At 30.5% G+C, this 16,915-nt stretch overlaps 1 protein-coding gene across 2 annotated transcripts in view; it reads right to left on the reverse strand.

Annotated features, from left to right (window-relative positions):
• LOC118184096 (endoplasmic reticulum aminopeptidase 1-like) overlaps positions 1-16,915 on the reverse strand; it is a 55,326-nt gene that overhangs the window by 5,324 nt on the left and 33,087 nt on the right. For both annotated transcript variants that reach the window (XM_085827684.1, XM_085827683.1), the window contains exons 10-16: positions 16,510-16,637; positions 13,641-13,696; positions 11,338-11,488; positions 4,696-4,769; positions 4,444-4,548; positions 2,683-2,850; positions 1,124-1,264 (exon numbers count right to left, since the gene is read on the reverse strand). In XM_085827684.1, the coding sequence (XP_085683810.1) occupies positions 1,124-1,264; positions 2,683-2,850; positions 4,444-4,548; positions 4,696-4,769; positions 11,338-11,488; positions 13,641-13,696; positions 16,510-16,637 (823 nt within the window). The remainder of the gene's footprint in view (positions 1-1,123; positions 1,265-2,682; positions 2,851-4,443; positions 4,549-4,695; positions 4,770-11,337; positions 11,489-13,640; positions 13,697-16,509; positions 16,638-16,915) is intronic.

A 16,915-nucleotide genomic window follows, 5' to 3' on the forward strand; every position in this document is an offset into this window, starting at 1 on the left:
TTTCCTAGAGGATGGACTACCTTCGTAACGCCTGTGGAGAAAACTGCGCATAATGGAAGATTCACCAAGCAGCTGTATTTCGTTAAGTTAATGAAGACCCGGTCCATTTGTTCAAATATAGGTAAGTTACAGGAACAATTTTTTTGAGAAGTTCGTAGCGCTTTCCCCACCGCGAATTCGTTGGTTACTTCAACAGGTTACTAATTCATACATCCATTACACGAATTCCTGCAGGGGCAAGATACGATAACGCATAAGATCTTTGCAATAGGCCGTAAACTTCTTCCACAAAATTGGAAAGGAATTTTGCCGGCGGGAATTGGAAAAGTTATCAAATCGATTGTAGCAGGTGTTTAGGATGACGAAAGTATTGTAGGTTAAGAGCCAATAAATGCACTCTAAAACATAATAGATTTCTTTTATTTAATACCATAAGAAAATTTACGCACACCTAAAAATGATTTTCCATTAAGAGTAACAAAAAAGTTTAAATTTATTTCACTGGTGGGTCCAAATAAAGTTCTTAATCATAGAAAATCATGGACCTGATATCAAATCCCTACATTGTACTTTTTTACAAATCAATATTCTTTGTTCTTATGTCGCAATAATTTAAAAAATGAAGGTAACACCTTTAACAACATAAAGAGAGCAACACTGAGACAGAAGATGTAGCTACCATCTTACAGCCGTAACTACAGTCAAATATCAAATTTGAATCTGCGTTGTGAGAATGAAAATAGAATACAGTTTTGATATCGGCAAGACCCAAGAGAACTCGGATTAATATTAACTAATTAGATATTCAAAAACTTTAAATTTTCCTGCTTATTTCGTGACAAAAATTAATAAGCACCTTCAATTTTTTTTTTCAATAAAATTTCTTAAATAAAGTTAATTTTTTCTGTGACCCTGAATACGCAGGTATGTTTTTAAAATATATTACACAAAATATGAAAGAATTGTTAACAGAAGGCTGCCAGAATTGTCAGTTATTTAATTTTGAATAAAGCTTTTGTAATTTTATCATCAGTTTTAGCAAGCTATATAATAATTACAAGGCACAGCATTAGATACATGAATTATATTGGATAATTTAAGGTATAAATAAAAATTTACATACGTTTCCAAAAACCGATTCCAGTTAGAGCGCACAAAATTCCACGTTAAAGAACGACCATTGAGATTACGAGCAGAATAAGCAATTGCCAGAAACATGTCTTGAGGCCTTATTTTATCTTTATCCATAGAATAATTTAAATACCTGTAAGAAAATAACATGAAAAAAACTACAATAATATTTGCAAGTTTTATAGATACATAACCAAAGCTTTATAACAAATGCGAACCACAGAACTTATCCTATCCATTTTTTGATGTAATATATATATTAATGCTCTTCTCTATAAAGTCTCTAGCCACTTTAAATTGCGTTTAACTGCTTTCATTAGCCTGATTCTTACTCTTTGTAAATATTCTATCGAATAATATAACGATGATAATTTAAGCAAACTAGATGTGAGAGAATATGTACATATTCTAGGCATGAAGTTGCACTGGAAATTTAGAGTTTATAAGATAGACGTGTCACGTTAACTGATAACAGTTGGTCAACTGGATTTTCTTGAAACCTTTGTATTCATAAAAATTTATTTCCTTTAAAGGCTGACATAAATTTCAATTTAGTTCTTCTCACCACTTTCAAAATTTAATATCTTATCCTTTTTCACTTTGCTTTAATTCGCTCATTGGATGTCATATGAAACAGTTGTAACTTCTCCCACCTCTGCAAAATGAATTTTGTTTTTCCCTGAAGAAAAGAGATCCATTTCTGATTCCCTCGAAATAAATGGATTTCTATCGAAGATTTATTCTAATCTAAGGTTGTTTTTAGCCTAATGTTAAACCATAATGCCATTATTACAGCCATAGTCAATTCGTAAAAATTAAAACTGTAAACAAAATGTTAACTTTACATATAAGTGCATTTATGTTGTTTGTAGAGACACGATATTAAAATATGTATATTACACATAGCAATTGAGATACATTGCCGAAACGTGCCTATGGTATTAACTAAATTGGAGATTTCTTACACCTTTTCCCTTGATAAGTCTGTACGAAACCTCGAATTGAGCTAATTGACCCTTTATTGCAATTATCTGTATATAATTTCTTTGTCTTTAAAATGATTTTGATTGTTAGCGAACAAAATGTGCTGATGTTTTTTAGGTTTTTAAAAAATACGTTTTAATCTTTTCAGATTTCCAATTTTTTGTAGTTTACATAATTTAATAGTAATTACAGTAGGTTTTTTTGCCTTAAATTTAACTGCTTTAGTATTGTATAATTGTTTATACTTGGTGTTACTTGTTTACTTTGGAATTGCAGTATCAAATTAACTTTAAAGCAATAGCGAATTTTTAACCTTCCTCTTCTTTGCAATTGATTGTTACATATAGCAACAGCATTTAATATTAATAACGAATTTTGAAACTTTTTAGAGTTGATGCAATACTTAAATTCAGTGCACTTCATAGGTCACGAAGAATTTTATAAACCTCGGTAACTGTAGTCCTTATATGTAAAATAAATGTATTATTAAAACTTAATAAAACATTATTTCAATAAAAGAATATTTACTATTTGTTAAATACATCCAAATAATAAAATTCAACTTACAGATTTAATTGTGATGCATTACGAGTACTTCCTAAAGCAGCTAAAAGTAGGTATTGTTCAGAAGGAACTTGTGTTTCTTGATATTGTCTCCAGCAGAACTCCCACTCTTCTTTGCCACCATACATAACAGCAGCATTATACACAGCACTACGCAAGTTGGGCGGCACTCTGACAATTTCAATTTTTTAAAATAAGCAGGAGTGAAAAAATAAATAAAATAACACTACAGGATATACGGTGGATAAATTTAAAACATTAAAAAGGTTATCTTATCATTTTTAATATCATAGGTAATTTTTTAATATCATTACAAGCAAAAATGTCTGTGAAAGTTTTTAATGTATATAAAATTTTAAATGCATCCATGTAATGAGTAAGTATAAATTCAAACAATCTTGAGCACGTTTTCAAACATTTTAAATACAAGTATGCAAGTCAACTTTAACTAATAGCAATAAAATCGTTGTTAATGTATCATTTTTAGTCATTAAAATTGAAAACTATTGGGAATATTAAATTTCGTTTTAAAATACAAGTATAACGGCAAATAAAATGCGTGATTAAGTTACAGATTATAATTAAGTGGATTAAAATGTTTTTCTTTATGAGATTATTATTTCAGTGCCTAAAAGGAACAATTATGATTGGAAGTTTTGATAAATGTTTGAAAGAGACTGAAAAGAAAATTACACATCAATAAAAGTTCAACAATCCGCATCCCACTATTCTGCAAAACGATAATCTGCCATCCTTTTCATTCCTGATAAAAGATGGAGCTGCTACTAATAATATCTCGTTCGAAAGCATTCTGAAAGGCTTTCCATCAGCTGCTTAGCGTTTTAATGCCATTTTTCAGTTAATATTTCTTTAAAGAAATTTATTTATATTTGGTTGCATATCGGTAAACCACATGCATGTGCTAAATCTGGAAAAGCTTAGTAATGATCTGTTATCTCATCCAATAACATATAAGAAAAATGAGAGAAATGAAAGTGAGATATCACTACATTTGGTGGCCTTTTTCAATATTCTTTAAAATGCTGCATTATTCAGGTAATTTACATTTATTTCCCATTTTTGTAATTCATTTTTATATTCGCGTCATAGACGAATTCTAAATAAACTAAACTGAGTAAACAGATTACTGTTCTATCCTGTGTGCTTTTTAAAATTTTCCGTAGAATTATTTCAGTATTAAAGGAAACACATTTGCATAATTATGGCTTTTTGCTTTTTTTTCCATCCTATGTGTACATGTTATGTATTAAAGCGCTTCCTTCTAAGCTTGAAAAGCACTAAGACTTCGCAATGATTTTTTTGTATTTTGCTTTGCTTTCAAAATATAATTTTCTTCGTCACTAAAGGCTGTGCAATTGTTAAGCTCTAAATCATTAGAACACAGTTTCTTAGTGGTTATTTCTCACTTCTAGACCACTTCAGTCTAAAATTAAGATGATAATCAGGATTTAAGAAGAGTCTTATTTATATCAATATGAAAACGAACTTCAATACTTCTAAAGAGGCTTATTAATGCGTGTCAATCCCGTGTCAGCAATGAATATAAGACTAAGCTAATTTTCTGTTTTAGAGGGAGAGTTGTTTATTACTCAAATCTTTACTTAGTTCCTATCTTAAAGTTTACATCTTGCTCTATATATGCATTAGAAGAACTAACTAACCTAAAGAATACAATATTTATCACGACTGATAATATGCAAATTAATTAACACATGTATAAAATAATATTTTAGCCGTCTTTACTTTACACCGTTCTGCATCCAGTCTTGAAATATTTGCTTTGCTCTAGATATAGTTTGTTCATCCCCATACAGTACCGATGTTGCCAAAATGATGGATCGCAGTTTTCTGGAAGAAATTAAAAATATGTAACAAAAATTTGAGAATGAGACATGAGGAAAGAAATAAAATAAAGAAATAAAAGAATTACTTATATTACTAAAGAATTATTTTTTAATACTGACTAAAGAATAATTAAGGAAATAAAAGAACTACTTTTGCATGAGGCTCCCTTCATCTTCCCATCCTAGTACATTGATGGCAGGTTTTAACAATTTCACAACATATTTCTGAAAGGCAGTGTATACATTGGTTTAAACATTTTAATTATTTTAATTAAGAAACAATAACAAAACAAATTCCTGCTTAATTTATGATTTTATGTTTATTATCAATGATCACTCCATTTATAGCTTAGTACCATTACTCAGATTAATGATATTAGAATTGAGAAAAGTAAATATGAGTGATTCAAACATTCGAATGATGAAACGATTTTTTTGAAAAACGATTTTTTTCGGATACTTCGCCATTTGAGCCTTTCGAATCCTGAATCAAAATTTGCTAAATGATTTATTCAAAACTTTGCAAAGTTTAATTTCATTCAGTTTAAGGTTTATTAAAAAATAGTGCAATTGTAACAATGTTAATGATACCTGGATCATAAAATTTCATATCTATATCATAAAATATCAGTTAACATTTTTTCGGCTTGACTTGCCACAGCGACCTTTCATATACGCTTAAAATAAACAAGTATTTGATTTTTTTTAAATCTCCTTGAAAGAGTTTAACATTCAATGTTTGCTGATTTCCTATTTTATATCTTGAAATACACATATCTATCTCTACATTGGCTATGAAGAAAAAAGAAGTAAATTGTAAGAAATTGAGTGAAACAATTTAAAAATAAATTTAGCTGTTCCTCGAATGTAGTTTTTTCGACTTATATTGAGAACACAAACATCGGGATTCAAGCCACTTAAATATGAAAGTGGTATTAATTTACTTTCGTTTCTACCTACTTAATAACTTTAGGTGTATTTTAAAAAACTGTGTTCTTAAACGTTTTTCTTTAGTTACCAATTTCGTTTTAGTTAAGAAGCTTTACATTAAGTAAAGTGCTTTCTTATTCTTATAAGAATGATTAGAAAGATCTTGTTTTTGAAACATTGGAGAGATTCTGCATTCAATAGATCGGACAGAACATGTTGGCTGGGGAATGCTGCACATCTAGAGGAATAGCTGGTTATTAGAATATACATGTTTAAGACTTTAGCAAGTTGAAAAACATGTACAAGGTTGTTCGCGCATTTTTAAGACAATTTTCATTGCATTTAAAGAAATAATTTGCCTAAATTTTTGTGATGTAAATGATAACGCGTATTTTTTCTTATTTTTCTGCACCGTGATTTACAAGACAGTAAAACCTTTGTAGCATCAGAAGAGGCATTTTATCTCATTCCTCTTGAGTAGCTTTCCAAAGTCCAAGGAGGGTTGTTGATCGAGGTTTGGTCAGTCCCCTTTTTAAATGTCCAAAATGCATGAATGATACAGCAAGAGATTTAGTAGGAATATGAGTGAAGGGTTTAGCCTTAATACCCGTTTCTTGTTCCATTTGTTCCAGGAAATTAACAGTGGATTTTCATGTCTGGCTTTTTGCTTTGTCTTGATGCAGTTCCATTGCTTGATGGTTCTGTGTGTACAGAATAGTATTTCATATTTGAAAACTGGGTATAAAACATGTTTCTAATAATACGTAAAGTTCCTCTTAACATATCCCTCCACTCTCTTTATTTTTAATTTGCCGTTATACGAAAAACCAGCAACAATCATAAATCCATTTGAAAAACTTTCTTTAGATTCTTTGAACCATGTTTTAAGATTTTTTCTCCCCTTTGATGATAATTAATGGATCGCCTTTTATTGTAGTTTTTTAAATATACCCAAGAGTCATGTATTGTGACAATATTTTTCCGTTTTTGTTCGGATATATGTTTTATGTAAAGAATTCTACAGCGCGTTCTGCATTCGGCGCTACATTGTGGAGAAAAACGATGCATATTATGTGTTTTCACCTTTTTAAGATTTAGATCAACATTAAAAACTTCGTTTACATTTGACATGGAATAGTTTAAGGATTTTGAAACTGTCTTTTGACTTGGCAGACTTTTTTTAATATTAAATATCTTACCTCTGCAACTTTCGGAACATTCATGTTTTCATTGGATACGCATTTAGAACAATTTTTCCACATGAAGCTAAAATTTTATTTTTTGTTTTCCTTTTTTATGTATAATATTACCTATCGTAGCTTATGATATCGCAAAAGCATGCGTTTCAGAGCGTTAATTATTAATAAGATCCAAATAATTTTCTTTGGATAGAGCAAACGTTTGTTTTAACGTTTTGTGTCTTACTGTTTTTTATTAAATACCATGTTCTTCGCTCTTAACCCGGCGGAATTGTTTTAACGTTTTGTGTCTTACTGTTTTTTATTAAATACCATGTTCTTCGCTCTTAACCCGGCGGAAGTCGCACCAAGAAAACTTACTAGAGTGGGCGCGTGGGGTATCACATACCCCAATGTTTAAAATACAATAAAAATAGTATTATTTAGTTTCAAAACTTTTTTTTTGTTCTCGTGCATTATAAATAAGTGAATAATAATTGGGTTTCAAAAAATTGATTTCCGAAATAATCTTAAAAATTAAGATAAATGAAAATAATAAACATCATGTTTCTAAGTTTCATTGCATCTCTAATACACTATGCTTATTTCATTTCTTCACACTTTGTACGAAATACATTCATGTGTTCTTGGCACAGAATGTTTTCACATTTTAAACATTGCATTCACGTTCTTCTGTCCTTGGCGAGAGGGCAAAAAATTTAACACATCTTTCATACTTAGTTGTTTCGAATTTCATGTATTCGTTTTAATTCTTCGTCGAAACTTCTGCTTTTGTTTTGCATGCAGTACGTCAATTTCTTGGAAAAGTATTAATCTCTGATCTTTGTTCAATACTTTTCTTCATTAATTGTAATGCTAAGTCCTTCAAAAACAGACTTCTGTTTCTTGTTGGTGGATTAGCAGTTGAATGTGATAACTCAAGCATTTATTACAGCAACATTCAGTGCAGGAAAGAAAATTACCATTGGCCACCTTCTTGTTATTCTGGCAATTGAATAATTGGCTGACATTTCATCCCCCATATCCACTGCTCCTTTAGTCATATTATTAAAACATATAATTCCTGACGTTTTATTTTCTCCAATAGTATCATCTATAGTATGATCGTTATATAATGTTGAAAGCATAAGAACAGTTTTTCCTTTTTTAGGAACATCAGGAATTAATGTTTTATCTTTTTCGAATTCAAAACATTGTAGAAAATATTCTTAGTTTTATCTTCAGTTTCCGAAATGCAATCTTCATCGCTCTCAAATATTTCTAATAAATCTCATATACGTTGCATCTCCAGTTCACAGGGACTCATTCTTTTTACCATAATGCAGTTAGAAATTTTTAAGAATTTAATGTCAAGTACTTTAAAATCACTTGCGAGTAGAAATATTTACTGTTACACTCTAGAAATAAATTTCTGAACTAAATATTCAGTCAGATTTTTCTGACTGAATATTTACACGGACAGGCGCGTGGGGTGTATCATACCCCAGTTCCAACAAAATACCGATAAATCTTTTTCTGAAACACACAGGCAAAGAAAAAGCGGTTCTGAAAGTCAACCACAACTAGAAAGTCAGCTACTGAAAGCAGCACAGAATTTCAGTTTCACAAGTTAGGAATATTCCACTTTTATGTAGGGTTGGGGTATGATACACCCACGTGCCTTCCCGTTGGTTAAACCACATAAAATTCAATTCAACGGCAATATCACAAAATATTTAAAAACAGTAAAACAGCATATCTTTAGAATTTCCGCCACACAGCCTCGCGCCCTAGACGTAAAAATGTTTCTCTTTCCGTACAGTGTTGCCATTGCTCAATTTGAAATTCCTGAGTTTGTTAATAAAAATTCGTTAAAGGTTTACAAAATTTTAAATCGATAATAAAACAAATTCCAAATTTGCGCATCGAGATGCCCATATGCGGGTGGAGACGTACGTTATTCAAAATTTGATGGCTCTAGTATCATATATACATTTATACATTTCTGCAGATTCTTCATTATTTAATTCCTTTACATATAATACAGGGCGATAATATTTAGTGGCAACAATTTGAAAAAAGATTCAGTCCTTTAAAGTTTTCGACGCAAAATGCCAAAAGTCAATTAATAGTTCTGGGCTAACGTACTTTTGGGCTAATAAATTTGTTTCATAGTAGCGACAGACAATATTTTAAAAAATTAACATTAAAAATACTGACAATGCTTAATCACGTGATTCAGAAATCAATTATGGAAGAATAAAAATGCTTAGACAAGTAAATAAAAAATACATCGACAAGCAAAGTAAATAAAAAAATGTTTTATTTAAAACTGATAAATCATTTTATTAATCGGACGGAGGAAAACAATTTATTGTATACTTTAATGGGAATACGAGATTGCATAATACTCTTTACAAAATCCATGTACAAATTTATATCGCGAAAAATAAAATAGCGGGGCATCCTTGATAAATTTAGAAAGATATATATCTTTTTATATAAGAAGTTTGTAAAGAAATTTATTTAATTTTTTGTTCTCGTAAAAATTATTTATTAAATTATTTTTCTAATTTTAGTCCATTAATGAGATTTATAAATTTAAAACAAAAGCTTATTTTTAATAACTTAATTTTTTTAAAATTTTATTCTTACTAACACGCTATCAATCAAATTATTCAACTGAAAAATTGTTTTTCAGTATTGCCAAAACACTCTTTTACTTCCAACAATTCTGTTACCGATTTTTCTAAAAATTAGAAGTTACGTTAAAAAAATTTGATATGAATTTCATTAAAAGGATGGTGCAAACAATAAAGTTATGAAATTTTGTTTTGTGCATTAACCAAAGATATGAGCGAAAAATCGTTTCGATATTAAATTTTAAAACATCTAAATCAAATTTTGAAACGTTACTTCACCGCACAGTATTGTCATCCACAGTGCCTGTGTATGCAAATGTTGAACTTCATAGCCTGTCCGGAAATGCTTTAAACATCCACGAATATGCTTTGACCATCTTGATAACATAAACACCATGAGGAAATTAAGCTTATAAAAATGCGGCTAGTTTAAAAAAATTCTAGCAAGTCATGTAATTAATATTTTGTTTATCCTTCCTATTTTAACAGTGAGCGAAATGTTTGTTTTATAAGTTGAGAAAATTTCAAAACTTTATATCTCATACATTTTTAGATCTTGAAATTTTAAAATCATGGTCGTCAAACAGTGGAATAATGGAGGGAAATTTTCAAAAATTTTCAAAACATTTAAAAATTAATTTACAGTTGTCATACAAGCTTCATTCGAAAGATTTTTTATGCTGTATTAACTAGTACAAATAATAACATTCTTATATTTTTAGCTTGTTCGTTAAATGAAGATTATGCGCGAAAACTCATTTAAACATTAAATTCTAATTTTGATCCATAGCTTCTCCATATTACATTGTCATCAACAAACTCTGGCCGTTTTTTTAACATGTTGCCTGTTACCTCTATTTATTAAATATCATGTTCTTTGCACTTAAACCATAAAATTCAGTTCAAGAGCACAAAATATTTTTAAGTTGAGCATATCATTAAGAATTTTCGATACACGCACGATGAAGATAAAAATGTTTTTTTCTGTACAACATTGCCATTGCTCGCTTTAAAATCCTTGAGTTTATTACTCAAAAATTCGTTAAAGATTTACAAAATATGAAATCAATAATAAAACAAATTCCAAATTTCAAATTTGGGTCTCCACATGCCCATATTCGCAGTAGAATTACGTCATACAAAATTCGATGGCTGTATATACCGTTGTTTAATCACAAAGAGAGAAAAATACATACATTTAATGCAGATTTTTCATTATTTAATTTCCTCAAATATAATGCAGGACTCTTACATTTGGTGGTAACAGTTTGAAAAGTGAAACGGACATTTATAGTGAACCAACGCAAAATCGCAAAACGAAAACGATAGTCCTTCACGGACAAAGCCCCCTTGGACAAAGACGATATAAATTTAAATTGAGTTCTGTTTGGTTTCTTTATTCAATGAATGAGAAGAGAAAATTTGTTTCCTCTTGAATGTAAAGTAATATAGACTCGAATAATTTCGGTAAGGTTTCGTTACCGGCCAAAACAATTATTAGTGCTGAATACTTAAGTGTTCTTATGTCAACAGTAGGGCAATCTTTTAATAATTCTACCAAATGACTTTACCTCGCATTACTAATAGCATATATTAGCTAAATGTCAGCCTCATATTTTGCTCTTATATGTTTTAGACTATTTTAATGTAAATAAGCTCGTCAAATGCATTGAATTAAGTGCAAACCTGTGGTGATAATAGCAGGACAAGCGACCTGAAAATATAGTCATTTTGCAGTGAGAAAATAAGAATGGAAGTATGAAATTGCTGATAAAATTTTAAAACACTTTCTTATAAGGAGCCGACTGCGATACCAAAGGTCTCGGGTTCGAATCCCGGAAAAGGCATGGTTGTAACTGTCCGTCCCTTCATAGGAGGTAACGGTGACCGCCTTTTTGGTGCCTCCACAATAAAAAGGCCACCACTTCTGTCCTGAGAAGTGACCATTGACGAATAGGCAAGCGCCTGCCGGCAATACATGATTGTCTGTACTTTAAACCTTACCAAAAGAGGCAAAGAGTAAATAAAAACTCACACACATACCTGGAATAATGAAAGAAAAGCAGGATTATCTTGCATGAGTACATTTATTTGTTCAAAACGAAGAACGGCTGATTGCCAAGGTGCATATTCGTCTTCTTTTCCTAAATAACGAGTTATATTAAAAGCAAGCACGGGGTCCAAAATTCCTGATCTAAAAATACACATTTAAATATGTTATAACATTGAAAATTATTAAAGGTAAAAACAAAGAGTTTTCAAAATTTCGTTATTTGTTGTAAATAAAATGAAATCAAAGCAAATTCTAGAAAACACGTTTAGGATTTTATATGAACAACAATGACAATATGCTAACACGTCGTACTCGAATGCTTCTGCTATTTCATAACATGTTGCAATAGATAATATGAAAAAGAAAACTGAAGAAGAATAATTGAATGCACTAGGAAATTTCTAAATGAAGCATTGCAAGACTCATCCAGTATTTATTGTTTTCATACTTCCTTTATTAGAATTTTTGATTCTGTATAAAACTCAGTTTTAGAAATTGTTATCAATTTAAGAACATTATAGCAAAGGTTCTCAACATTTTTCTGACCTTCTTATTATGCATCAAAAAAGATTTTAAATTCAAGTAGTGCAATCCAAATAATGTGCAAATTAGAAATTGAAAATATTTTATTTTATTATGCTATAAAGGGAATATACCTTTAAGATTTATCTTATTCATTAGAGTGTTATTATTTTAAGATTTATATTCTTATCGTCTTTATAGTTTGCAAAATGGTGATTTGTTTACGATTATTTAAGATTCTATATTGAGTTAGCGAATAAAATTAGCAACAATGCAAGCAACCTGTTGGTTTATTCCATGTGATATTTAACTTGCTGGCATCATTGGTCACAAAAAGCATTGGCGGGAACCAATATGTTTCAACTTCATTTGAAATTAAACGTTTTTCTAAACTTACTCTACTTTCCCACTGTAATTGTGATGACCTACAACAACAATGGTGGACTAGTGATTGACTCTAAATTATTTTCAATCTGTTGCTCAGTGGGAGTCGACAGCCTTAAAGAGTGTCGTTGTTCTTCAAAATAATTTCAGTTTAAATATCTATCTACTTCCCTATATTAGTGATAGAATGATTCACCCCAAAAGACCATTAACTTTTAAGTCTTCGATCCCCCAACAATTTTAACGGATACTGCTGTCATTCGAATTAAATTCTACAAATCTCCTTAATTTATTGCTCCACAGCACATCGGCGACCGTCTGACAACAATGACGATCAACATTATGTCACTATTCATGTTTGAAGGGAACCAGTATTTTTCATTCAATTTTAATTAAAAATGAATCTACAGTTACTGTACTGTCTTACACAGTGATATGTAGATTAAATTTTATTAACCCTCAACATGACTTTCAACTTGATGGGCGTACTTCGGTTTAGTTTTGATTCAAAATGTTATCAAAGTTGAATACACATCCCTACATTTGCGATCTATTTATTTATAAAAAATGATTGTTAACGTACAGGTACCGGCGATAGCTTGATGGATATCTTAAGCGTAATTTTGTTTTCATAGTTTATTTAATTTTAAATACAAAGAATTTTCAATATGTCCACTTAATACTTTCTATTTATTTCTGCAGCATCAATATAAAGGTATTTTAACGCTGTAGATTCCTTGCTTCCAACAAGGTAGTTTGTATTTAAAGTTTCTCCTGTCTTCGTTACTGCGACTTTATGAGATGTCAATGAACTTCGCGCTCATGGAGTGATGCATGGAGTTTGTCATTTGCACTGAGAATTTCGAAATAAGTCACCAGAGCGCTTTTATTTGTTACTTAACAATGCCCGATATCACCTGAAAGTGCAAGTTTTAAGTTTTATAAATACCACTATTGCTTAGTTTGCTCCCCTGTGCCTACATTTCCAGTTTTGTCAGATATTTTTTAATCATATTGCATAAAAGCATATAGTAACAAACTTAAAATTATTGTGGAATATAATTATTCAGGAGTGTGATAAGAAATATCGAAATGTCATCCTACATCATGCTAAAAGTTTCCTTCCTGCTTTTAAAGGAAACAACCAGGCTTTGCTGAAGAACAGAAAATCTTGAAATATCTTTTTTGTTAATTCCCTGAATTAAATTTAACCATATTTTAGTAAAAATTATTATGCAATGTTATTTAAAATATCCCTCCCATTTTTTATGTAAATATTTCCATTCGTTTTATTTTAATTTAAAATCATCTCCTTCATTTCATTTTAATTATATTTCATAACTAGTAAAGAATCAAATTGAAAGATTTTTCCGGCTAATAATATTACCTTGTAAGTGACAGAGCATCATCCAGTAGATTAGCCCGATCAGAAGGTGAAAAAGTCTAAAAGACACAAAGTAAGCAAAATGTAAATGCAGATCTCTCCTGAATAATGAATAAAAATTATTAGTTTTGAAATCATAAATGAATTTGTATACGTAAGAAATATATGCAGATACAAAACTTACATACACTATCTACTACATACGAAAACATTGCCTATTTACCTACATGAAAGAGATGTTCATAGTATATATAGCATGTCTATAAAGGATACGTATCAACATATGCACAGGACGATTCCGTACCATGTGCGCAAGGGTAGGTTACTCAAACGCAAACTGGAATCAGATAAAAATGCAAGGTCGAAAGAGCTATGCCACGAGACAGAGGGAATCGTTGGAGAACTTTGAAAAATGTCTGCTTAGAGAAGCCACCAGTCGAACCAGAGAGGTAGTAAGATGAAAGATTTCTCAAATGTGGACTCAGTAGATATACAGCTTCTGATTGCAATGTTTGAGACTCTGCACGACAGCGTTACCTGTTGAAGCATATTCCGGACATAAAAGGTTTTTATGGTTGCATTGAAGATCATATGAAAGGTGTTCTTCTAGATACGTTCCATGGACTTGGGCGAAATTCATGGACCCCCTGAAATCGAAAAATGGTGCTTCGATATGTCGAAGACACTGAACGCTCCCGTGCACGAGAAATCGCTACTCACGTTGGTTTTCACTAAACCGTCTGCAGTATCCTGAATTCGAATCATCTGCATCCATATCATAAGTAGCGCATACAACTACAGCAGTTTGATAATTATTCCAAAAAGGTTGCTCCTGCTGAACAGAATCCGCAGAAAAGTAAAGTGGACTCCATTGTTTTGATTTCCGTTTCTTATTCACAGTCAAGACGTACTTTACCAGGCAAAAATTTTACAATGCACATAACTCGATGTATGGGTGCTGGAAAGCTCCATTACTGCACAAAAAACATGGTTTGTCGTCCAACCCGTAGTCCAGCAATGTGTAGTGTGGGAGTGCACTGAAAAGGCCCATATCTCTTACCCAAACGTTTGGATGGAAGGTATTATTAGATTTTTGAAAACAGTCTTGCCCAAACTGTTAAATATCCAACTATATAATGAGACCCAGTTAATTTCAGCCCTGATACTAGAGAGTATTTAAATCTGAACACATTTGTGGAGAGTGAGGAGGATCATCTTTGGAGAGTGAGTGATCACACGTATTTGCCTACCGCGCCTATCCGAGAGACTCCTAGAATATTCCGAAATGTACGGTAATTCAATACGACGCAGATGACAGGTTTGGATTGAAGCTGGCGACCGAAAATTCGAATTCTTTCTGTGACCTCTTTTAATATCGCATTGTTATATTCCGTGTAATAAAATAATCTTCTTCATTTACGTATTGCTATTTCATTTGGCGTGTTCTGTGCTTACTTGCACATGGCAATGGAGTCCCAGATCCTACACTGTAGTCTAATCCCAATTTGTTATTGAGTAAACTAACCCCTCCAGAAGTTTGTATTCAATTCAAAGTTTTGATTTGAAACCGGTAGTGCATAGTGAAATGGAAAATGTAAAATCAAAATCTTCTCCTCTATTTTGAATGCAGTGTTCAGTGGCAAATCATTCAATATTTTCATTGCTTGCTAAAATTGATTATTAATTTTACTCCATTTTTTTAAAGTATTGCTTTCGTATAAAGAAATTGAAACTTTTTTTTTTGCTAATATTTCAGTTTAATTTAGAATATATGTAAACGTATCTAACTATTTAAAAAGATATATAACATTGGAGATAATTTCTTTTTACAAATAAACAATACAAAATTTGTTTACTTTAATTTGCAATTTTATGGTTGTTTTTGTACGTGAAACATAATCAAGAGCAAAGAAGAGCATTTACCCAATAGGTTTTCAAATTTTAATTTTAAAGAATTTAGAAAATTATACTTCTTTTAAAAGTAACGTGATTCTTGGGCTTCAAAATATAAAATAGAGCGAAAAAATTTATCATCATAAAATGAACTCTCCCTCTAAACACAACAGTTTTAATGCCATGCTATATCTTCTTTATCGTAGTTACAAGATCTCTCAAAATCTCAATTTCGTTTGCACATCCTTTTTATCTTTTTTTTAATGAAATTTACTTTCAAGCATTTCTCAGATACTAATAATTGAGACCCATTTCCAAACACTAATTTTTTAAACCTTAGGCATCTTTTAACATATTCTGAATAAATTAAGAGAACTTAATTTCATTTTCAAGGAAAATGTATCTTCATTAGAGAAACAAAATATATTACGTTTCCATAGCTTATTTTCGATTACAACGTAATAATTGTTTTTAATTTAATTTTCGTAAAATAACAGAAAAACCTAATTAGTTGGCGATTTAGAATTTTTTGAAGTTTTAGGCATTCAAAAAATTCAGACAACTTTACTTAATGTTATTAATATCCATCCAGTTTTCCAGAATATATTAAGAGTATTTTCCTCATAAATTTTATTCCCTCATTTCTCTTTACAATGATGTATTTCACCGAAACATTTACTTCTGCTTTTTCCATTTCAACCATTCAAATAATGTATTCCATGCAAATGATCAAAATAATTTTGCTGCTAACAGAACAGGTACTCATATCTGTGGCTTTGGCAATGCAGAGTGGCATACTTCTTTTCCATATATCGTTCGTGTAATTCTAAAACCTCTGGGAATAAGTAATCAAGTGTTATTTTAAAATAATTTAAACAAATTGCGGATGTCTCAGCCAAGAATTTCTTTTAAAATCAACATTTAAAATTTTTACATTTTATATATCTCTATTACATAGAATCAAGTAAAGATGCTTTACCTTATGATTAGAATGCAGCACATCAGTCAGCTTTTTCCATAAGTCATTATCGTACATAACTCTGTAAAAACCAGTTTGTTTGAAATTTACTTTGAGCCACTTTGCTTCAGCGGGTAAAACGAATTCACCTAATGAAATTTTTCATCAAAAACATACATTAAAAATTAATTTAATTGCTTAATTATTTTAGTTGCGCAAAATAATAATAATAATAATAATAATAATAATAACTACAGCAAAGACGTAAATTTTGGAAATTTCATCGGGATTTTTGGTTAAATAATATTCGAAAACTTTACTATTATTATTTCACTTAGACAAAGTAGAGTTTGAGGTAAAAAATAAAATGTAGCTAATATAATTTCTCCCTAACAAAAACAAATTAGGTATAAGAAACAGTTACGGC

Source organism: Stegodyphus dumicola, chromosome 12 (assembly GCF_044657685.1).
Source record: "Stegodyphus dumicola isolate Sdum_Otavi_A_Nest chromosome 12, ASM4465768v1".
In the NCBI taxonomy this organism is placed as follows: domain Eukaryota; kingdom Metazoa; phylum Arthropoda; class Arachnida; order Araneae; family Eresidae; genus Stegodyphus; species Stegodyphus dumicola.